The following is a 25,330-nucleotide window of genomic DNA, read 5'->3' as shown; positions in this document are numbered from 1 at the left end:
GTTAGGAACGTAATTCAGCTTCAATAAATCACGACTAAAATTAAGGTGGCCAGATATGTAGCGGCCTGATTAGGTGTATGGAGAATTTGAAATTTAGTGCCCTGGAAATGGGTGGGAGCAGATTATATAATTACGTAAAGAAAGAAGAAATATTGCTCTTCTCAGGGGTAAAAAGCTAATTGCTCTAATCCATCAAACCACCACATCTCCACCAAAGCTAGATTATTAAACTTCATGTAGCATTTTTTTTGAAGGAATGAAATGTTAGAAATGAAAACACTATACTTCACAAGAATTCTAATCTACTTGTCAAATAATTGTGTATTTTATCCTTGTGATGTACATGTACCTGATTATAATAGTTATATTCTTTCCTAACAATGTCTGCTTAAATTTTTATCAATACATCTTGAAGCTTTTCTGTAAGAACTTTCAGCAGGACTCGTATATTGCACTGGCAGTGGGCATCTTCCCCTTCCTGCCTTCATTCCTGCAGGACACCAAATGTGCCTATTACTGGCTGGTTAACTGTAGCTTCATGCTCAAGTGGGTGGAGCCAACAGAGGATCTATATTTTAACAGGGAGTAAAAATGAGAATACCCACATACTTGTTAAAAACCTTAGGACAATAATCTTATTGTAACTCTGGATGGAGATGGGGTGTTTAACCAGTAAGCTGGGTCATGGAGAGATGATTATGTCATTCCTGAAGGTAAGCCTTTTTTTTTTTTCCCCCGAATGTAACAGCTGTTACTTGAGATTACAACCATAACACTCCACAAGCTTCATCACATGTTGGATGCTTTGGCTATAACTGTGCCTAAAGACAAATGGCTTTTTGATATTGTCTCCAATTTCATTATTCCTGTTTTAAAACCAGTGCTCAATTAGTGAAAATTCATGGATCCTTGACTAAATAATGATCCTTCTCTATTTGACATTTATGTCTTTAAAAGTTGCATGTGGAATGTGGAGACAGAGCCCTGTATCTAGCCATGACCCCACTGCATAATATGGTGACAGATTATGTCCTCTAACTCTGAAATTGTACAATACCCAATCATTCTGGCCATGGTCTAATTGAGGTGCCCATGGTCTAATGAGCATGTGGGTATCTGCCTCTCCCAGCTCCTAAATTAACGTGAGTTCACGTGAATGTTGTAAAGTGTCTGGTATAGTCTGGAACATAGTAGATGCTCGGTAAATGGTTATGATTACTTTTATTTACTTTCTAAGAGTGCTGAATGGCTGGCAGCCTCCCAAAGAATGTTTTACACAGTTTCAGGAATTAGTTCACAGACCACTGGACTGTACACTGTAAGAGCAAGGATGTAATTGTGTTATCTCTGGGGCTCAGCACAGTTTCTGATACACAGTAGGTGCTAAGTAGGTATTTGAAGGATTGTTAAATGATCAGTGCTTCTGGGAATTGCAGAAAGAAAATGGGTTGGAAGGGGAATTCACTCTTCAGAAGGAATAGCATGAACAAAGATGGCCCCACTTTCTTTTACAAAAGTCTCACTGATCTTTTAGAAGTACACAGCTTGAAAAAATGAGGACCAAACTGGTAATAAGACGAATTCTTGATTTACCAAAATCACAGAATGCTCTGCCAAGTTGTCTTCTCTCAGATGGGCTCATGTTGTGCAGGTGCAGGAACAGCAGGTGGGAAAAGGCAAGAATTAGTTCAAGAATTTGACTTTATAAACTCACAGGTTATGATTTTACAATCCTCTGCAGTGGTTTGTCCTTCGCTGATCACGTTCTGTGTATTTGGCACTACGCCAGTAAGTTTTATACAGTGATTACAAATCAATGAGCTCAGTAATCTTTACCTCTATTTCATAAAAGCAATTTCATGAGCAGTGACTTATCCAAAGCATCATAACAAATTTATGGTGAGATTGATGTATGTGACTCCTTTTTTTAAGTGCTTATTTGAGCTATAATTCATGTATCACAGAATTTATCTGTTTAGAGTTCAAGTTGGGGGTTTTAGTGTATACATAGTGTAACCATCTCATTTATTCTTGAAGTTATCTACACATTTATTTATCCACTGCCTAGCGCAGCTTTTCTCTAGGTAAAAATTAATTTCTCAAGTTGATTAAGCAGAGCTTTACTGGCACACCGGTAAAGTGGTTACAAGTTAAGTTTAAGCCAGACACTTGTCTGAATCCCAGCCTCTTGATACTGGTTGTGTGACCTTGTGCAAGTTCCTTAACCAATCTGTGCCTGTTTCCTTACCTGCAAGAAGAGAATAAAGGAGTGAATTCACTTGGAGCACTTAGAATGTAACCAGATACATACTACATGCCCACTAAATGTCAGCTATTTTTGTTGTTAGAAGTACATTAACAGATCTTCCTGGTAACTCTGAATAATGCAGGATCCTAAAATAACTTCTGAATCATGAAAATTGAGGTCAGTGAAAAGTATTTCTTTTATCGTATTCGAATTCTTTGCAAATCGATGATCCATGGAATGCCAACAATTCACTCATTTTTTTTTTTACAAGTCGATTATTTGGCATTCAAAAGATATTTTCTCAGTTAAATACTATTTAGTATGACAAGATACCTAGCTGCTGACCTAGTCTCCCTTTTTTCCTTCTTCCTCATTGAAAGAGCACAGATTTTGTCCTCCCTCCCAGTGGGATGGCCAAAGAGATGTAAATAGATAATGCTGAATAGGGCTTCCAGGAAAGGTTCTTCAAGTGGACTGATTCAGTTGGAAGATTCTTTTTGTCCTTCCTCTTTTGCTTGATTCTGGGCCTTGATCACAAACTTGGTATCTGTAACTCCCATAGCTGTCTTGCACCATAAGTTGAACTTGAAAAAGGAAACAATTTGTTCAGTATGGAGAAGCAGAAAGATGTGAGCTAGATGCCCAATACCAATTGTGGGCTGTCTATCTTTACATGAGAGAAAAACAACCCACTTTAATGTTATTTGTTTTTTCTGCTATATACAGTTATACTTAATTTAGTTCACACATTCTTCTTAGTCAACACAAAATAGACTTTAAAAAATTCTACATTTTTTCAACAATGTATCTGCTGCTGTGTGCCCGACTTTGTTTTGAGGGCTGGATATGCAAGGGAAAAGACAGTCTCTGTCTCAAAGAATTAACAGTCTGGTGGAAGAGACAAATAATCAAAAATAGTACAATGATGTCTGTGTCAGTTCAGGGGAATGGGAAGATGGGTTGGTCGTGACAGACTTGACTTTCAGAAAGACATCACAAAGTTGAATACTGAAGAGGTTATCAAGTGAGAAGGAAAGGGCATTTCAGGCAGAGAAGTAAGTGCCAGACAGAAATGACCCATGATGAACAGCAGCATTTGTATAAGGAAATGGACTGTTTTGACTTAATTATGAGAACATTACCTAACCTTTGCCTACAGGAGCCAGGTCTTTGTATTTCTGCCATCTCCTCACCCTTTAAGATCTAAGTTAGCAGCGCAAAGTCCAGGCACACTGTAGTAGGAGGTACTATCTGTTGGAGCAGTGTTGTGCACTTCTGTAAACTGACTAGCAGATAGGGGGATTCAGAGTGTTAAAACTCACAAGGCAGAAGTGGGGAGGGCGATAGTTGTCAAAGAGGTAAACAGGTGATCTCCTTTACTTACAGCCAACCTACACTGAAGGGAAGGAATGAAACGATTGGGATGGGAAGGCTGGGAAGTCTGTCCTGTCTGTCCTGCTTACCTCCCTCTGCAGTCCAGGGGGAGCAGGGAAGAGCATCAGGGGGAGTAATCTGCAGCAGTGAAACATGATGAGGAACACGCGCAGCACATCTAGTGGGGACAGTGTGTATTAAAAGTCACAGACTGGACCTGCCTCTGTGGCACACACACTGACTCCCAAGATTACCTGAGCCTGCCAGTCCCTGAACATGCAAATACAAGTCTACAGTTTCTACTAAAAGGCCATTTTATACAATTAAAAATGAATTGTGAAATCTAAACCTGTGAGAACTGTCTTGATATCTTATGATATACTCACACACTTGGCTATTAAATCTCTTGAATTGGAAATGAAGGGCAAAAATGGGCAGGGGCTCCTACAAACAAAAAGAGAAAACTTTACTGAAAGCCATAGGCTTTTCCACAGAGAGTGCCTTGGTTTACCCTCATAACTTAAGAGTTATCTTTATTTTTACTTTTACAAAATTAGAAAATACGGTTAACTGATTTGCTTAAGGCCATGCAGCTATTAAGTGATAAAAGCAGGACTCAACCAAAGGGCTGAATATATGTTCTGAGCCTGCTCTTTCCACTTGACTCACTTTTTAACTATATATATACTAGGTTCACATCAGCACCAAGAGTCAACACCATGAAACAGTAATGTGCTCAAGGACTCTAATTTTCTTGTTATTTGGAAATATAAGCTCTTTAGCTCTCAATAATTGATTACTTACTTAACTCAGCCAATAAGTGTTAGAAAATGTATAGATTTGTTAAGTGTCTTCATGTAGTGCTTAATAGCAACCTTTTATGAGTTGGCTTTTAGTTTAGCAAAATCCTAGTAGTCATCAAGTCCCAAATTAGCAGGATTATCCATTTTTTTGTTAGGCACTGCGTATTCCCATGAGCCCGACAGCAGCAGAACCATTAACCCAAGCGAATATATCTTATCCCACCTGCCGCTGGGGCAACTCGGCAGTTAATTTGACCTCAGTGAACACTGACTACAAGGAAAGAAAGAAAACAAAAAAGAGTTTTTCAACCACATTTACTGGCTCACATAAATATTTGAAAACAAACCCACCTGTCTTCCCTTTCTGGATCCTTGGCACAATTTATTATGTAGTTCTTAATAAACAAACTACTGTAAATATCCATAAATGGAAATGGATTTTAAAATACGAAAAACATCAAATAAATAGCCAAACAGATCAACCACTGAAAGGGCTCTATTTTTATGATCAAGCAATTGATTTGCAACTTCTATTAAAATAATTTCTTATCTAAACAAAGTAATTTATAACTTGATCTTACCTCATGTTTTGACAGCTGTTGAATTTTTACATAAGAAATTGCAAAACTTCAACTACAGAACAAATTAAACATTCAGACGTAAGTTTATAATTTAAAAATTCTATCCACTTCAACAAATAAAGAATGAATATCAATTTACGTTAGTCCTCTGGTCCAGAATACACTTTCCACTTAAAATATTTTTAATCACTCTTCTGTACAGCATGGATATCTTCTAGTGGAAATTAGTATATAGTCTGTTCTTGATGAAGACAACACTGGACAGATGTTGCCTGATGCCTGGATAATGCTGAATGTGACAAAACCAGCGAGACACATTAAGATATTTCTCCTTTTCTTGAAATGTCAGGTCAACCTAGAGATTAAAACACACACACAACACAGACAATACATAAGTACAGCTATTAATATCATCTGAACAGGAGATAGAAACTGGAAGAAAAAACAAGAACCACTACCACCCAGTTCTCAAAAGCCAACATATTCAGATAGGAGTAAAAGTCTGAGCCACTTGGAAGAGCTATCTGTTTGTCTAATGCCTTTTCTGTACAGTTCAAAACGAGATGTGCTTTCTAAGGAAGTCTCAAGTTTTCAACAAATGCAAAATTTACATTAATCCAGGATCTGTGGGCTCAAATAGTTTTTTACTTTATTGGAAGATAGAAGGAAAGAAGAGAATAGATTCCAAAAGGCTAAGATATGGCTCTTTGTCCAATATTTTTTTAGCACACATTAAAAAACAGTTTATTGGCATCTATTTACCTTTGTAAACTCAAATATATATGTATTTATAGAGAGCTGGCATATGTATACATGTAGGCTACTGCTTCCTTTCTACTAAACTGGGGAAAAACTTCACTCAAGAAAACTATGAGTCATTTAATTTCAAGTGATTATTGCTTAATACAAGGAGGAAGGGCTATTTCCAGTGGCATATAGCTCAGATGAACAAGAGACCTAAATTCTGTTTGCAGTAAAGCCAAACTATCTTCAGTGGATGTGGTAGTTCACAGAATTTTGTGAGATGTTATTTTTCAGAATGAGTTAAAATACATGGAGAAGAAAGCATTTCCAAAGAATAAAGTACTAATACTTATTTGATCTATGTTTAAGTTGTTCACTCAAAATTTTGAAACAGGGTAAACAGGGCAATTATGTTTACTGTTCATATTTCAGAACAGCATTTGCTATCATACTGGACCAGTATATGCTGCTATCAGGCCTATTATTTAAAACAGTAACAACAACAAAAAAATGCAACACACAGAAAATCAATATTCTCCAACTTAAAAATTTCACATTTAGAGTCTTTAAGGGTTATTGAGCAGACCCAGAATACCAAATAATTTTTATTCCAAGAGCTTCCCAAGCTTCTTCCAACACTTCCTAATTTATTCCATAATTTTTAACTAGATGCTCCATTTTAGATAATGTAAATTTTCCCTCAGAAAATTTAGAGAATGTTCATTTACCTTCAGAATATTTTGCCAGAAAGAAACAGAGAAACAGAACTTTTACAAAATGATCAGGTTACCACTTAACCTCCTTTAATTTAAACTTTGGAACTTGTCCCTTGACTGTGAGAAAATTATGACTGACCTTAATTTACTCTCTGCTACATTTTTTGTAGAATCTTATTTCTGAACTTATTGTACACAAATAAAAAAGATTTCCTCCCCATCAAACTTACAGTGTTTTAGAACTTTTCAGATGGGACCCCCTGAGCTATTTCACTTACAACATTGTACTTCCATCACCCCTTTCTAGTTGCCAAATTTTTTTCTTTTTGTACAGAAGGAAACACAATGCAACCACTCTAGTTACCGTTTCCTGCTTCTTACTGGCCTACATGCCAGTGTGCCTACAGTGATGCTGGGCTCTTTCTGCCTAGTCATTCCTTTTCATTTATACTGGCACTCTATACCTAGTTTGAACTTTAAAGCCAAACAGATAATATTCTCAAGTCACTAATTTTCCATGAAGACACATGAGAAACACTCTAAGCCACCCATTCCAGAAGCAGGGTGGAATGCGGGTTTGCTCCCTTCCCAAGTGGCACCACTCTGCCTTCAGGACATACTTTATGGCTAATGCTCCTGAACTGCTCTGTAGCTATTTCTTTTAGCTATTTAGGAAAACCTCTGTAAAAAACGGCATACTTCTACTGCTGTCCCAAACTGCAGAACAAATACATTTCAACTGATAGCAATCTTCTGGTCAAGCAGCACATGATGCTACAAAGGATTTTAATAATCTTGGGTAACAGTCTGTTCATAGGGACTGATATCTACTAGTGAAATCACTTTAAGAAAGCAATGAGTCACTGGTGTGTTAATGAAACAGCCACACTAGCTGGCAGTTTAACAAAGGAAGAACAACGTAATATTCCTCAAAGGGAATTAAGATAGACCAGATCTTAGAATAACTCAGCCACAATTAAACTTGAGCTCACACTGAACAAAATACAGTTGGATTATTTGATGACTTGAAGGTTCCCAACTGCCATTGCATATACTGCACTGATTACATATTATGTATTTAATAACATGAACAAACAAATGAGGGAGTGCATGAGGGCAAAACAATACATCCAGTCAAAGCAAACAAAATGTAAGAACTTGTCTGATGAATATGAGCAGGTAACTAATCTGAACTCTGCTTGAATTTAATACCTAGTAATTATTCTTTTCTCAATGGGGTGTATTTACACTTTACTCAGAGGGATGTCATTTGATGCCCCAGTGCAATTCTGTCAGAGTATAAGTTTTAGTCTGTGAAGACTGTTCTTTGAGGATATGTTTATTTCTCCAATGTACTTTGCCTACACTTGGACATGGGAGGAGAGATGCTTTGGTTATGGAATCATTTTATGAACCCAAAGCAATGCTTAACAGAATGATTTACATATTATTCCACTCAATTCTGTTTTGAAAAAGATAAGCGTAATATCCTTAATAAGCAGGCTTCATAATCATAAAGGCTGCATATGAAGTGGATCTACATTCCACTGAACTATAAGTAGGTATAGATCATTAAATACTGTTAACGTAACCCTAGTTTTAACATGCAGCACTGAGCGAAACACTTCTAACCTGCCTAAAAACCAAAGGCCTTTGAGGGCACCTAGCCTCGTAATTAAATAATTGCAGCCAGTGCTGTGACTATTTTTCATTATGGAATTAGGACCTTCTTTACTCTGTGGGCAAAGAAATTCCACACAAGTTCCCACTTTCTCAGAATATTTCCTCTCCCTACCACATGACCTCATAAACCAGAAAACAGAAAAATGTAAATGTACACTTGTTACACTTCATTGTTGCCATCTTTCTTTTTTTTTAAGTTAGATGGCAGAAATGTTCTCCTTCCTAATGACAGCTCAATGCTACACCAAGCCGGGAGGTCCTGACAGGCCTTCACTGGTCTGCTGACAGGCATCACATATACAGGATCACATATGTTTATGTAGGATGAGAGATATTTCTCTTAATACGAAGCTTTAAAATTAAGCAGTGTCACACTTAAATGCTTTAAAGACATCAGCAAGTGTGCTGTTGTTTTAGATATGAATTGCTCTTGCTCCTCTTTGTAAGGTAGCCCTGCTCTTCTTAGCAGCAGTCTTACTCAAACCAAATGCCGGATTCTTCCAGGTTGGACGACTGTAGGTTTGCCACCAGGAAAAAGATGCTTAGAGATCTTAATAGCAAATGCTCTTTACCTTGGAGGCTTCTGCATTTTAAAATGAGTTAATCTGTGCCATGTTACCATTCTCAATTCAAAAAGCTACTAAAATATTTGAACCTAGAATGGAATGATTTGAGGCTGCTGTGATCATAGTACTTCAGCTCTACTTAAACTATCTTCACATTTAAGTATGATTACTTTGGATTTTCTGATATTAAAGTAACTGAAGATTATACTTTCACTATAAAGATACACAACCCAAGAATGGACATATAAAGAGATGGAGAGTGCTAAATATTCTCAATCTCAATGAGCAGCTAGCTAAGCAAGGCATTGTGCTAAAAGCTGGAAGAGTTACAAAGAGAAATATGACATGATGCTCCTCAATTTCCATGTTGCTTAAAATTTGACTTACTCCCTCTAATTATGGGGAACATTAGTCACATTTTATTTCTGTTGTAACATGTAATTATTAGTAGCCTTCTTTTCATTGTCAGAAGTGTTTGGATGAGAAATCATCATTCTTCTTAAAAGCAAAATTTATAATCAAACTTACTATAAGCTTTCTAAAATAATGAAAATTCTCTTGGGTAGTAGCCTAAGCAATGTAATTTGACCTCTCTATACTTCAGTGACTTAATCTGTAAAATGTGGGTAATAGTACCTACCTCACAGGGCTGTTGTTAAGCATTCAATGAGTTAATATGTATAACGCATTTACAGTACCCATAGAACACCTGAGTGCCAGAGAATTGTAAACATATTTAAGATGGGAAACAATTTAAAGCAGAGATTGACCAGACAAAGTGAAAAATTAAAGACATATGAAAGGATATAAACTGGGAACAAGATCCAGAAAGGGGGCAGGAGGTACAGAGGGAGATGAAGTAAGAGGTCAGATGAAAGGATGAGCCAAGGGAAAAACCAAGACAGGCTTTCTCTGAGGAAAAAAGCAAGACATGCTTTCTGAGGCCAGAAAAAGGAGACAAGATGAATGAGGATGTATATGTAGGTAGGGCTGAAAGAGGAGGGGATTCAGCTCCATTTTCTAGCTGAATGAAGGAGGAAGGCTCTGTAATAATGACTGAAGATAAAAACAGAGGAAAAAGTGGTGGGGCTTGAGCAAATTGGTAAAGGTCTGGAAGTATGCCTGGGAGGAATGAAAGCTCAAAAGTATGAGAGTTCAGCTGAAAGTAGTTAAATTTATGGTGGTACCAATCTGTAGCCTTGTGATTTTCCAACAAACCTCTGCCTGGATATAGGACTGAAAGCATTTTTTGGATAGACCAAGAGCTGAGGACTTACAGGGAAAGGGTGGTGAATGTAGAGTGGAGCAAAGAAGCTGAAGATGCTAATAAGAGGACGCAGTTGAAGTTACACAAAAGGGAATCTAGGTTATATGGGGAAGTAAGTATACAGATTTTTAAAAAGGGAAGGAACCCAGTTACTTTAGATAATGATGGGATTAGGGAGAAAGAGATTGAGAGCTAAGGATAAGAGGTAGCACAGAAGATGGGTACTGGAATTAAGATGTAGAGAGGAAAGGTGGGTGATGACGGGGTTCAGGTGATGATGATGATGATGTCCAAACAGTGGCAAGAGAAGTAGTTGCAAAGAACAGAAACAAGAACAGGAATTAAGTAGATCAAAGAAAAGGAAACTATTATGTTTGATGGATACACGGACGGAATATTTGTGTAAAATACCCATACCTTCCATAAAAAAATACATTCTTTTCATTTTGATTTATTAAGTTGAAAATGCATATTTGATTTAAATTCAAGAAAACAACAAAAAATCATTCTGAACATTATAGAAAAAAATAGCCAATGACTAGTCAAATACTTACTATAAAGCGATGAAGTCCATAGTATAATAGGATATCTGCCAAGGTGAAGTTATATCCTGTAAGGTAGACTTTATCTTCAAGATATGAATTAAGATCCTAGAAAAAACAAATAAAATATTAATTTAAGAAACACTAATAATACAGTTAACTGCCATATCATTTGACTTAATTAAAACATTTGGAAGGCTATTAGAAAACAAAATACTGACATTTACAAAATTTAATCTTGGACATTTAGATTTACTCAAAATCACATTATATATCAATCACCTTATTTTAAAAATAGGGTAAACATTATTATTTTATTTTAAGTAAGAGAATACTAAAAAATGATACCAGAATGCCATCTCTGATCTTTTCAGACTCCAATTTTTATGTTTTTTGAGGAAAACATTTTGTAAATCATGCTTATGTTAGATTTACCTTGTCCATTAAAATGTAAAAAGCCCCTTAACAATTTCTATCTTGTAAAATAATTGTAATTTATTGGATTGTTGCATTTCTTACATATTTAAAAAGCTTAGTTGTGATAGACTACATGTAACATAAAATATACCATCTTAATAATTTTTAAGTGTATAATTCAGTGAGTGTCAAGAATAGTAACATTATTGTGTAACCAAACTTGAGAAGTTTTTCATCATGTAAAACCAAAACTCCTAATAACCTATTAAATAACTCCCTATTGCCCCCTCACCACAGGCCCTGGTAACCACCACTGTGCTTTCTCTTTCTATGAACTTGACAACTTTAGATACTATATTTACAAGTGGAATCAGAGAGTATTTGTCTTTTGTGACTAACTTATTTCACTTAGCATAAAACCCTCAAGGTTCATCCAGGCTGTAAATATGTATCAGAATTTTCTTCCTTTTAAAGGCTGAATAATATTCCATTGTTTGTATATACCATATTTTGTTTATGTATTCATCCAACAGTGGACACCCGGGTTGTTCACACCTCTTGGCTATTGTGAATAGTACAGTTATGAACCTGGGTATACAAATATCTCTTTGAGAACCAGTTTGAATCCTTTTGGCGATGTACCCCTAAATGGAGTTACTGGATAATTTGGTAATTCTATTTTTAATCTTTTGAGGAATCACGATAGGGTACTCCATAGCAATGGTACCATTTTACATTCCCACAAACAGTGCAGAAGGTTTCCGATTTCTGCACATCCTTGCCAACAGTAGCTATTTTGTAGTAACCAACTTAGTGGATGTGAGGTGGTATCTTGTGGTTTTGATTTACATTTCACTAACTGATAGTGATTTAGGGTTGCCTGTTCACTGTATTATGTCCATCGATGCACAGAAGTTTCAAATTTTGATGTAGCCCAATTTATGTATTTTACTTCTGTTGCCTGTGTTTTTGTTGGTGTCATGTCCAAGAAATCACTGCCAAATCAAATGACGATACTTTTTCCCTATGTTTGCTTCTAAGAGTTGCATAGTTTTAGGTCTTACATTTAGGACTTCTATCCATTCTGAACTAATTTTTTACATATCATGTAAGGTAAGGGCCCAACTTCATTCTTCTGCAATTGGATATCTAGTTTTCACAACACCTTAAAGATTCCAGTGTTAAACACCATTTAAAGCTACAGAAAGTTCTCCGTCATTTGTTCTCCAGACAATGACCATCAATTTTTAAAAGGTTATATTAATTTAAGTAAATACAAAGAAAGAATTCATTTAAAATCATTAAAAAAAAAAAAAAGAATAGCACCAAGTCCCCCAAATAGCCAATAGGCATCTTTTGAAGAAAAAAAAAATTTAAGTACATGTTAAAAACTGAAATAAAGACCTTAAGAGGTCCAAAACTAAATTATAAGTATTGTCTGTTAGACCAGCAGGAATACCAATTAGTTTCCAGAGAAAAAAAATCCAGATAAAAAAATATTATATGAGTACTTTTGGTCCCTCTCAAAATTAGCATATACTTTACTTTAAAAGCACAGAAATTGATGTTAATTACATTCAAATAAATGAGACAAAAGATTCACATAACCTTTAGAGAGAAGTTTTTAAGTAGGTTATGTGAACTACTATCAGATATTCTCATAGGCTCCCCTTAAGACTAATTATAAAACACTGCCCAGTGGTCAAAAGCATTTATTCTGTTAAAATTCTTTTACCTGTAGAGACAGCATTTTATTTTTTCAAATCACATCCCAAATGTCTGGCACATAGTGGTTCAGTAATCAGTAAATGTCTGCTGAACTGAATTAAATCTCTTTGAGTTTGTGTACATCTTCACTTAAAGACAGTAATTTTCAAAATGGTTTACGAACATGGGGCTTCTGGGGTGGTACAGATGATGGCATAAAGGAATGTGGTCATATGTAAACAGATAAATGCAAAAGAATCAAAATAAAATTTGGGTAGGAAGGGTAAAAAATATATTGCTATATTAGGAGTTACCACTTAAATTCTATAGTAATCTGTTGGAGATGGTTTCTCTCCAAAGGTCTTCAAATGAAACAACTTTGAAATATTTAATAGTAATATAAATATATCTTATATAAGAGTATGTGAAACAGTAACACTGCTTTGTACAGTGTATATATTCTTAAAATGGAATCCATACCTAAGTTTCAGTTAAAAAGACTCTTAAAGTTTTAATCTTCATAACTAAGGATTTAAAAAGTGATTAAAAATCTATGGTTAGGTCATATTTCTTTGATTAGTGATATAAGTCAAAATTTTTCCTACCAAAACACAGAATTTCACACACTCAAAATATTCATAGAACTAACATCTAATATTCATTTCTTTCTGTTTTTTACAAATCTTTCTGATGCCATTGTCAAACTTCAAAAAATATTCCCTACAGAGTTCCATTTGATTTTTTCTTCCTATTATTAAACTTTCTAACAATATTGAAGAAGCAATATAATAAACAATATCTTCCATATAGACTAAAAGAATATTAATGTTTTAGAATGTGTTTTTGAAATTACTTACTACCTTAATTATGAGCCATTTAGAATTATGGTTTTAGTATTAAAAAGGAACTTTAGAGAGTAAGAACTAAACTCTTTCATAACATCCAATGCAAGGATTTTAAAAATAAGTAAAACAAAGATAAATAGCCTAGTATAAAAATGGCAAAGAATATACATAAGTATTTAATTTTTAAAAAATAATTTAAACTCTGGTACAACTATAGATGGAATATTAACAGTTTATCAAAAAGATAGTATGAGTATATTTATGGACATGAAAAATGTTCATAACACATTGTCAGTAAACAACAAAAATTATAGTGCCCAATACCTGCCCAGTTTTGAGATCACACATGTACATATGAAAAGAAGGGGTTCAATTACTATTTCATGACTGAACATAAGTGTTATTAATAGTTCTCTCTTTATAGTGGGACTACAAATGTTTGAAATTTTTTATTTGCTTATTTGCATTTCTTAAATTTCCATAATATTTACTTCTGTTAAAATAAAAATTCTATCATGAAATAGCAAAAAGCAAAGCAAAACAGAAAACAACCCTATTCATCTGCTCATATAGCCAAAAACCACTCTGCAGTCCACTGTCCATACCTCTGTCTCCCGCACTGGTCTGAGCTCTGTAAGCGCAGGGCCTGTGTCTGCTGGGTCAGCTGTCTCACTAGCCCCTAGAACTGTACCAGGAACATCACTATAGATGCAGATGAGCAAACCATGTCAGAGCAAGGAAGGCAACTCAAATCATCCAGTTCCTTGTCCATTAAATATAAAATGGTACTATCTCCAGTCAGATTCTCCCAACTGGAATTTCAGATAACATTTATATATCCTAGATACAATGTTTTGGTGGAATTACTTCTATGTTCCAAATACCCAATCTATGAATGCAACTTTTGAACTTCACAAATCCAATTCACTGATATCCTGTTCGTTTATTTCAGAATTAAGTACTTTATTTTTATCTTTTTTTTTGGGAAACTATGAGATAGTTACATTTACTTTTTATTTGTCTGAAATCTCACATTTACTTAGCGGGAAGACATGCTTGCTTTTCTCTGGACATGCTGCTGAGCATGGCAGGGGCCAGAGGTTTGGGTCAGTAAGGATATTAAAAATGAATAGTTGATCATGACAGACCTATAAAGGAGTAAGACCTGAAATTTATGTTCTACCAGTTCTCTTGATGGTATCAAGAATATGGTTTAAATGATTTTCCCCAGAGTGACAGATGAACAACTTTCAAGTACTGTATCTTCTTGTACATCTTATACTCTCAATTTAAGTGATAATGGGAATAAAATTAGGAAACAGAAGGGATTATTTCAATGATATGTGGTTGTCTGGAAGATCTCTAAGGTTCCCTCAAATTATAAGCTTTTCTAAAAATATGAAAAAAATCTGCTTTTAAAAATATAAATAATTAACAAAAGTAATTTCATTTGAAATGTTTTTCATTCTTGGTGACTCCAGAGCCACAGTCGGTTTATATTTTACATCAGTAGATTATTTTATTCTAATTTGACTTCTTTGGAAAGAAAATACAAATCTTAAAGCATTATGTCTCAAGGGAGGGAAATGTAGACTTTCTCAGGTGAGTCTGACAGTTTTTTCAAATTACAACTCCCAAAGATTCTGATTCCCCCTGCCTTTGACAAAGTACTTTATTGCTTAGGGAATCAGGACTGCAAAATTGGGAAAATGAATATTAAGCCACTGCATTAAAAAAAGAGAAAATTCAAACAAAGTTATAATTATTGGCTATGACAAGTATTATGAAGGAAAAGCAGAGGGTGCTTTGGCGTGAAGGAAGAGCATATAGAACAGGGATCCACATCTGTTTGAGGGAGAGGCAGTCAAGGGCGTTTCTGAGGAATGGCTATCTGAGCTGAGATCTGAAGGGGGAGAGCTGGCAGAGAGGTCAGTCTGTCCCAGGCACAGATGGTAATAACAGGTATAAACTACCCTGCAGCAAAAGGAAACAGTGAAGAAGGCCTATAGCCTCAGCCACCAGATCTCAGGGGAGACAGATTCCAGCTATTAATAGTTTAAGCATTTCAACCTCTAAACAGAAGTCACCATACCTTCAACAGAGTGCGGATATCATCTTTACTGGCCTGTCCGTCTACCCGAGTTACCCTGTATTCTAGCCATTGTTGAACTATTGCTTTTTCTTCTGCGGTGCTCCCAAGCAAATACTCTTTGTTGGCTTGCTTGACTAGATGAGCGGCTATAGTAGTTAATCCTATTAGACTTGGACCATTGTTTGCTTGAAGAACTGGAATCTTAAAAAGAAAAAAAAGTTCTTCAGATACATTTAAAAAATAAATAACATCAGGACTTCAAGTTCTAAGTAATTGCTAAATCCCTCAACAGTTTTTCAGTTACTCTAGGATTTTACTCTAAGACACTAAATTACATACAAATGGAAGTCAGGAAAATAGCAGTTACATAATTTACAATTTGGTAACAGATGACATGAAACTGGAAATAACATCACAAGAATCAGTGTTTCTACATAATTTATAACTGTTCATGTACAAGAAGAAAAAATGGAAATCTTAATAACACTGCCTTAATTTTGACCAAATTTCTCCATAGCCTACTTTAGCAAGATGAATAGACTTAAACCTGACTTCTGGAATGACAAAAAAGAATTATAGTAACACTGAAAAATGTTGATGTAGTCAGAACTACAAAATGAGATGTAGGCTGGTTTCAGTGCTGTGCCCTAACATAATAAGCTATCTCACTAACTAGACCGGGCCTGTAATGGTGATTTGGTTGCCCTGGGTTGCATATCCACCAATTTTGGAGTCATTTAGAGTGATGTCACTGTTGGCCAATATTCCACATTTTAAAAAACATTCCAGAATATAATTGGGGTCACTGATAATAAAGTGTGGGCTTCAGATAATCATCTGAAAAGTATTGCTTTTTATGTCCCCCTATTATAACAGCAGTACAAAGGGCAAGATTATAGAAACTACTTGTAAGAAAATGCCAATTAATTTAAAAAGTCCTTGATGCACAACTAAGTGAAGCACTGTGAGAAATTTAAAAGAAATGGAAAATATCATCCACTGGGGAGACTAACCAGCTAGACATAACCAGTATACAACCTAAAAGATCTAACCAAACCATTGCAAAGATTATTTTCTTTGGGGAAGAAAGCTGTTCTTTTCAGCCATGCAGTAGTGTCTTGTACATGTAAAGTGATTTATATTTTGCAGGCACTTTCATACTCACATCTAGATCAACAGAACACTGTGACGTATATAGGGAGTTGAACATTTTACAGATACAGATTCAAAGGTTACCTCTAAAAAGTTAAGCTTAATGAATGATACTCTCCCACTGTCTATTTCCTCACCTACTTCCCATTCACATTAACTTGGCACCTTGAATTCTCACTTTTGCCTTCAAACTCAACTGAAGCCACTGTAAGATCACCAATAATTTCATTTAAAAAATACATTAAAAGCAAACAGTATGCAGTCCTCTGGCGTGCTGATAATGTTCCATTCCTTGACTGTGTGGTTACCTGGGTTTAGATGGCCAGAAGTGAGATCACTGGAAGTAAGAGCAACAGATGTGAGATCACAGGTAGTGAGATCATTGTGGGCAGCTCACAGAAGTGAGCCTTGTATACAAGCTGTGCTTTGAAATAAAACTTGTCACTTGTCCACCACCAGCAGCCAGTGGACCTTCTGACCCCAACTTTGGTTTCTGTGTCTTTCTTGCTATTTCTGCATTTTTCTTGCATCTCCCATCCACCCCTCTCAGGTGCAGCTGGTTTGTGGAGCTGGTCTCCGCAGGTGGCGCCCAAACAGAGACCTGAGAAGGGGGTGAAGAAAACTTAAGTGGGGAGACTCCCTGAGGCATGGCAATAGAGTCCAGAGTGAGGTATGGGAGCAATAAAAGTCAGGAGTAAAAAACATGGGACAATCAGGGTCTAAGGACCGAGAAATCTTTGTACATATGCTTGCTACACACCCGCGGCAGTACTGTGAGCAGTCAGCAGCTAGAATCTTTTCTCACTTTTGTGCAGCATAGCTGCCCCTGGTTCCCTGAAGAAGTAACCATAAATGAGCAGACGTGGCAAAAGGTGGGGCTGCAGCTTAAACAGCGTTTCACTTTTCATGGGCCTTGGGACTTTCCATAGAAGTATTTGCTTTATGGAATTTAGTGAAGGAAAGTTTGGACCCATCTCCCAAGGTTATCTGTTTGCCTGAGACTTCCGGAGGAAGGCTGCGAGGTCGAACAATCAAAGCAAACAGTCACTGCTTATGAGGCTTTGGCTAATGCCACAAGCCCTTGTGGACTGTGAGCCATTACCTCCTGAGTATGACCAAGACAATGAGCTATTATTGCCTCCCAAGTATGAGCAAGAGTTCATAGAAGAGGAACAGCAATGTGAAAAGGAGCCCCTTGGAAATGGGCAACATGGCGTCTATGGCGTCCAACATGGTGTCCAATACGGCAATCAGGAGAATATATATTGTGAGCAGGAGGAATCTACCTCCTCAGACTCTGAGATAGAGGAAGAGGGCGACACAGGGCTCTCTAAAATACCTTGAAACCTCCTACCAAAACTGGGCCTGTTTTGACCGCTTTTCAAAAATTTAAAGTGTTGTTTCCTAAACCCCTGCAGTTACCACTCTGTCCTGATAGGCCTCAGAGCCGTGGACTGCAAGCAGGGAACCTCTCTGCGGCTCCACACCCCCCAGTAGTCAGTCTAACCAGGGAAATTCCATTTCTGTTACCACCAAAGTACCTACCGGTCCCGCTTGCTGCTCCCCTTGCAGCGCAGCTTCCAGGAAGCCCAAAGGTGGAGTGAGGACACATCTGGTTTCCACTCCCTCTGCCTACCAGTCAGTGAAAGGCGGGAAGGGGATGGAAATCCTATCAGACAACATAATCCTATCCCATTCAAAACTCTGAAAGAGCTCAAAAATTCCTGCTCTCAATATGGCCCAACTGCTGCTCCTTTTACCCTTCCTCTCCAAGAGGAAAAGGTTAGGCACGTTGCACACTTAACTTTTGTACTATGCTCTGGCTCCTAATGACTGGAAGATGCTTGCTAAGACATGTCTCACTGGAGGTGATTATTTGCTATGGAACAGTGAATTTGTAGACTTGTGTGTACAACAGGCAGATAGAAATTGAATGTATAACATTCCCATCAGCCTGGATATGCTAACGGAGAAGGGCAGTATTCTGCTTTGATAGATCAGCTTCAGTTCACTTTGCAAGCATATCAGCAAATTAACATTTGTGGAAGCAAGGCTTGGAGGAGCCTGCCCACCGCAGGAGCTAAAACTGAGGAGCTCAGTAGCATTCAGCAAGGCCCAGATGAGCCATTTCAGGAATTTTTGTCTCATTTACTGCAGGCAATATCCAGAGTAGTTCCTGATTCAGAGGCTAGGAATATTCTCGCTGGACAGCTGGCCTATGAAAATGCAAACAGTACATGTCAGGGCCTCATTCAGCCTTATAAAAAGAAGGGAACTCCTTCTGACTTTATCAAACTCTACACAGATGTGGGTGGGATCTTCCAACATGCAGGGTGCAGTCTTAGCGGCTGCACTACAAAAAGCATTCAGGCCTACACAAAACCCATGTGCCCCAAAAGACTGCAACCTAACCATGTGTGTCCACCTGGAACAAAGGAAAGAACGTTTTAGTTCTTTCCCAACCACCGTATATTATTCTGGCCTCCAATCTATCTGAACCGTGGGACACAAACCATTATAGAAATGAAAAATGAGCTCTCCAGGAGCCAGAGAGCTACTGGACTCATAATTGCTGGATTCGTGGCTGCTATTTCTAGTCTCATCACCGCTGTTACTGCAGCTATGGCCCTTTCACAATCCATACACACTGCCCAATATGTCAATCAATTGGCCTATAACACCTCTCAAGCTCTAAAAACTCAAGAGACCATTGATGTAAAGACAGCCGACTTGCCGGCCTGGAAAGTACAGTGATAGCCACAGACAATGAGGTGGAAACCCTCCAATGGCAGTTACGGCTCCGATGTCATGCTGCATATAAAAGCGTCTGTGTTAACAATGCACCTCGTGACAGTTTCCAATGGGAATGGAACAAAATTTGCAGCCATCTCCTAGAAGTGTGGCAACACACAAACCTTAGTTTCAATCTACACAACTTTCATCAAGAGATATTAGACATCCAAAATGCGCGATTAGATATGATTGACCCCCGAGACCTGGCAAAACAAGTCCTGGAACATCTTTAACGGCTTTAAACCATTCAATATGCTGAAACACACCCTCTGGTATCTGCTTGCTTTGCTGTTTGCAATAATCATTTTGTTTTGCTCAATATTAGTCGGCTGGTGAGCCCTCAAGAAAAGATTCCACGCAGAACCTACATCACCTATGGCTTCAATTAAAGAGGGGGAATAGTTTCCATCTCCAGCTTTGCCCTGAGATCTTTCCAATCTTCACACCTTTCTTCCTGTTTGCTGGTTTTGTTACCTTTCTTCTTCCTTCCTAAACACAGCCCTTTCTAGAATCCCCATACATAGAGTCACCTTGTGCCAAAGGCCCTCCCTGAAAAAGACACCTGGGTTCCCCAAGACTTGTGACCAGAGCCGAGGCCCTGCCGGCTGGTGAGGGGACCTCAAGGCAAGTACTGGGTGTAGAAGCCATGGGGACATAAACAACCTAGGAGACAGAGAACCGTCCTTCTTGGGGGATGCTACTCCTCTCTGACGCACATGCCTCACATCATCCTGTTTTGCCCTGGAGAATGGTTGGTTAGCCAGCGACGGGCAAGATTCCTCAAGGGAGGAACAACCTAAGACAGGCACAGTTGCAGAGGGCCATCAGGAGAGGACTTGGGGGCCAATAGAGGTGGGGCACAGTTCCTTACACCCCCTGACCAACCTTGCAGAGGCCTGAATCTTCATCACTTCTGAGGAGGTCTCTTGCCCACATGGCTGCTTCGCTGCCCATGCCCAGCTCAGACTGGGACTCAGGTAGTGGACAGAGACCTGACAAACAGCAGCTGCCCCCTCATTCTCCTGTTTCTATCTTGTACCACCCAGTAAGGGCAGCTGAAGGGATGGGCTGTGTTTGGAGACCTTCTGCTTGTTATAATCTTTACTGTATTTATCTATCCACCTGAGGTTTTTAGAAAAGAAAAAAGGGGGAGATGTGGAGGGCTAGAAGTGAGATCCCCGGAAGTGAGATCATTGTGGGTGGCTCACGGAAGTGAGCCTATGTATATAATCTGTGCTTTGAAATAAAACTGCACCACTGGTCCACCATCAGCGATCAGTGGACCTCCTGTCGTCCTAACTTTGATTTCTGTGTTTTTCTTGCATCTCCCACCCACCCCTCTCAGGTTCAACGGGATTGCAGAGCTGGACTCTACACTTGGGTATGTTCACTTTGTGTCAATTCACTGAGATTTTTACACTTTTATGAATGTGTATCACACTTAAAAAAAAACAAAGACGAAAACAGAAAAGAACTTGCAATCTTTGAGTGGGGGTGGAAGGATGACATTTAATTCTAGAGAGATTTGTAAGATAAATTATCCACAACCTCACCATGCCAGCTCAAAAAAATTCCCAGTTACCTTCTCATTTAACCATTACATCTGATAAAGTAGGTTAAGTAATCTCACCATATATTATAAAGAACCAAGGTCACCCAGTTTGTAATGACAAAATCAGGGTTTAAATAAAGTACAACTGGCTTGAATGTCCATTCTCTTTCCATTGTATAGCCTGAAGTACACAGATCTCATACAGTTGCAGTTATGGAACACATATTTTCACATTCGTTTTAGGGTTCCATGGTCTTCAAAGGGATCACCTTCAACATTTCCAATGTGCTGATGCTCCATAATTTAATGCACCTTTCTCCTACTGCTGGACCTCTGGAATATTTTCCATTTTAAATTAGAGTAGCTCCTACTTACCCTTGGGGGAACATTCCAAGACCCTCCCAGTGGATGCCTGAAACTGTGGGCACCAAACCCCACATAAACTATAATTTTTCCTATACATACATACCTATGATAAGTTTAACTTATAAATTAGCATAGTAAGAGATTAACATAACAAATACAAAAGAGAACTACAACATCTTACAGTAAAATCTATGAAAATGTAGCATTGCTCTAAAAAAGTCTTATTGTACTATGCTGATCCTTCTTCTTGTGATGATGTGAGATGATAAAATACCTGCATGAGATGAAGTGAGGTGAATGATGTAGGCACTGTGACACAGTCCTAGACTACTATTGACCTTTCAATACCATGTCAGAAGGATGATCTGCTTCCCCATTAGTTAATGGCAGGTAACTTTAGAAAGTGAAACTGCTGATAAGGGGGTACCACTGTATTATTGGTAATATGACACAAAATACCTTGTTGCTGGCTTATGGCTGTCAGCTGTTTGCCAAAAGATGGCTGTCTTTTCATTATGTCCCCACCCCTTTTCCCAAACACATAAACAGAAATTTTCAATAGCTGCTCTCCACTAAGAAAAATTAATTAAAATAAAAACCACACTGAGCCCTAAAGCCCTCACAATTGCCCTCAAACTGTAACTTGGGGTTTACTTTGCACCGCATCACTCCTCATATTGGTTTCTTGTTTCCCTAAACTTAATCTTTCATAATTTATTGGTTTTATACACTTTCAATACTAGCTTTTCTGTGAAGTTTACAAACCCATTCTTATTCTCAGAATTACCTTTCTCCTCCACACTCCTTAACAATGTTTTCCTCCGTTAATTACTTTTTCTGTTCTGCTTTAAATTAAATGCCAATGACTGTTTCTCATATTAGATAAGCTTCCTGAAGACAAGACTCATGTCTTGGCAATGTTCCCTAAAAAACAGGGAGTAGGGGCTGACGGTAAGGAATCAACATGAAGCCAGACATAAAAACAACAACAGGCCTCTGGCTCCAATGCCTATTCGTATTCTGCCACCAATCAGTGGACTCATCTTAGGCAAGCTGCTATCCCTGGGCTTCAGTTTGGCTTTCCTGTGGAAAAAAAACCAACAGGACTGCGTTTGAGATAGTATTTTAACATGGACCAGATCAATAACATAAAAAGTAAGAACAAAAAATTAACGTCATCTGGAAAAAAAATCTCAAAGGTTAAAAAAAATGTATACGGCAACGTCATACAACGATCCTTATGAAACACAAGTGTTCTGAGAAATCTGGATCCTTGTACCTCACCAATTCTCATACCGCCTAATTTCCCCTTCTCTGCACGTTGCACACTTAACTTTAAAAAGACCTCAGAAAAGCATTCCCTGAGTCTCCCAGTTTGGGCCAAGATCCATTATGTGCTCTCAGCCATCTACACTGCCACGTAGCAATTTTCACTATTGTAATTAAAACAGCAGCAATGTTTGTCCATCAACTAAAAAATCACGCTTCCTGAGGGGAGGGAGCGCATCCTTCTTACCCACAGCTGTATTCCTCAGTCCCAGCACAGTGCTAACTGGCGGCCTGGCAGTTTCTTGTAGTCCTCGCACAACACCGCGTGAAAGGTACTGTTGCAGTAACTGCTGTCACTGAGCGCAAAGGCGGGGCCTCCAGGTCTGTCTAGGGGCTCTCTGAGGGCCCTCCTCGCTTTCCCAGAATGGGCTAATGACAGTTTCCCAAGAGGAAAGGGTTAGGCCGAGCCCAACCGCGGCAGGGTCCCCTCCTCCACCTGCGAGCTAGGGCCGCAGGGGGAGACCGAGGGGCCTCCCCACGCGGCGGGGCGGACACGTGGGCAGGAGAGGAGCCGCATCCTCCCTCCGTCCGCCTCTGGCAGCCAGCCGTCCTGCCTGGGCTGAGCAGGCCCCGCGCCCGTCCACCTCTTCCCCTCCGCGCCGCCTCGGCTCCTCACCTGGCGCTCGCCCTGAGCGCTGTATTTGTTCCCTTTACTCAGCCCTAGGGACTTCTCCAGCAGCATCAACTCTGCGGTCGCCGCCATCTTCCTGCCCGAGCTCCAGGCGGAGAGACGGGAACTGCAAGGATCTCCTGCATTGGCCGCGAGGGAACGCCAACTCCCACAAACGTCTCCGGTTATTGGCTGAACGGAAGGCGCGCCGGCGTGCAGGAGGCGGGGCCAAGGTAAGGGGCGGGGCGGAGGAGAGGCTTGGGACAGGTGGAGAGGAGGGCGCACACCAGCGCTCCACGGGCTTGATGCTCTGGAAGTACTGGCAGGAGGTAGGCTTGGTTGCTGCAGTGGACTGCATGTTTTAACTTCTAAACAGCAAGCTGTTAGCCCGGCTAATTTATTTGGCATGCTGAGAAACTTGATACATAACTGGAACCAAAATTTACCTTAGTTTGCCTCATGAATCTGTGAATTTGGGCAATCGAATCGAATAGCAGAGTTCGAAATCTATTAGGAGTTTCTAACGGAGAGCGTTATTCATGAGGATTTTAATTGTGTTGTAATGGTGAGTTGAAAAAAATTATTTTCTTCTGTCAAGCTACAACTCATTATAGCAGAATTATAAATGATTATAGAGCAGTATGTTAGATAGTATCGAGTAACTCCTATAACCCAAGAAAATAAGGCTTTAATAGTTTTAATGATCTTTGTTTGCAACACCAGAAAGTTAAAAGTATTAATATAATTTATAAAGTTTTTAGTATGTAAATCAACACTGCAAAATATTTTTCCCCCAAGTTGTTACAGTCTTACATCTTCAAAGTAGAACATGGGTAGAATATGTTGAAGCCTTGAATATTTCCAAATGATTCCTGAAGAAAAAAAATTCCATATTGAAGAATGAATGAACAAAATGTGTATTAGTCTGAGAAAAGAAATACTACAAGGTAGTTAATCACTAAATCAGAAATACGTAAGTTTTGGGAGAAATGATGTCAGGGTGTGACACCTTCTTTACCCCAAAGTACATAATGACATTGCAGCAGAAGTAAATGTAAGGAAAAGAGAATTTGGCCAAATCAACATAAACAAAATTCAAAGGAAATTCCAGTGTAAGTATATTGTTGTGTATTGATTATCTGTTTTATTTTCCATATATGGAGAATTGAATGACTATCTCACTACTTATAAAAAGGCTAGTCCTCTGAGAAAATTCATATATCTAGTTTCAGTGTTTAGGTATACTTTTTGCTTGTAATAAAATGTTTAAAAAATTCAGTTATCTAATCAGTGGGTGTAATAGTTAAAAGAAGACTTTACCTAGATTACTTAAACTGAGATTTGTGTTCCAGTATAAAATGCCAGAATAGATAACCACCCAAATGATAAAAGTGATAACTTTTGGGGAGTAAGATTGGATAAATGAGTGGTATGTCACTTTTTAATTCATGCACTTTGATTTGAATTACAGATAGATTTTATAATTAAAAAGAAAGTTTGTTTTAATGTAGTTATAAGCCTCTTTCTTCCCTTCAATTCCTGAATTTCCTTTCTGGTATTCTTATTTTGTCGTGGATGATCCTGACTGGGGAGGAAAATTGATTGACTGCTGCAGCTCTTCTGAGATGAAAAGGAAAGAAGGTGGTGCCACATTTTAAAAAGGCATATTTAAACTGGATTTCAGGAACCAGAGGTTCTAGTCTTTTTGTCAGCACTAACTAGCTGTGTGACCCTAGGCAGGTGGTTAACCCCACTGGCACTCAGTTTTCCCAAGTAAAACCTAATGGGATAGGATTACATATTCTCTCTGGTTCCTTTTGGCATTGACTTTCTGTCTTTCGGTATTTAAAGTGAACATGCATTTTTCTATATTCTTGCCTTAAAGTGAACATGTATTTTTGTACTGCTAATGTAATTTTATAATTATAAATTTGTAATGTAGC

General features: G+C 38.2%; 1 protein-coding gene across 3 annotated transcripts; it reads right to left on the bottom strand.

The window, feature by feature from the left end:
- Window positions 1-1,204: 1,204 nt before the first annotated feature.
- EEF1E1 (eukaryotic translation elongation factor 1 epsilon 1) lies at window positions 1,205-23,544 on the bottom strand. 3 transcript variants are annotated; one of them, XR_005023041.2, is made up of 6 exons: window positions 23,394-23,544; window positions 15,586-15,786; window positions 10,537-10,632; window positions 5,146-5,361; window positions 2,594-2,832; window positions 1,205-2,248 (listed from the first exon to the last, which is right to left on the bottom strand). XR_005023041.2 is itself a non-coding variant. In XM_036877009.2 (4 exons), the coding sequence occupies exons 1-4, from the start codon at window positions 23,478-23,480 to the stop codon at window positions 5,221-5,223; spliced, it is 525 nt and encodes a 174-aa protein (XP_036732904.1). In that variant the 5' UTR covers window positions 23,481-23,544; the 3' UTR covers window positions 4,724-5,220. The 3 variants fall into 3 exon arrangements, 1 of the variants encoding a protein (XP_036732904.1); XR_005023040.2 differs by lacking the exon at window positions 2,594-2,832; XM_036877009.2 differs by lacking the exons at window positions 1,205-2,248; window positions 2,594-2,832 and having other exon boundaries at window positions 4,724-5,361.
- Between the last annotated feature and the right edge of the window lie 1,786 nt (window positions 23,545-25,330).

This window comes from Manis pentadactyla, chromosome 16 (genome assembly GCF_030020395.1).
Source record: "Manis pentadactyla isolate mManPen7 chromosome 16, mManPen7.hap1, whole genome shotgun sequence".
In the NCBI taxonomy this organism is placed as follows: domain Eukaryota; kingdom Metazoa; phylum Chordata; class Mammalia; order Pholidota; family Manidae; genus Manis; species Manis pentadactyla.
This window is presented reverse-complemented; position numbering and strand designations above follow the sequence as displayed.

Excerpts from the sequence above, each read along its gene's own strand:
- EEF1E1 (XM_036877009.2), bottom strand. The coding sequence starts at position 23,480 with ATGGCGGCGACCGCAGAGTTGATGCTGCTGGAGAAGTCCCTAGGGCTG. Across the intron at positions 10,633-15,585 it reads ATATCCGCACTCTGTTGAAG|GATCTTAATTCATATCTTGA; the intron begins GTATGGTGACTT and ends TGTTTTTTCTAG. Across the intron at positions 5,362-10,536 it reads ATGGACTTCATCGCTTTATA|GTTGACCTGACATTTCAAGA; the intron begins GTAAGTATTTGA and ends TTTAATCTCTAG.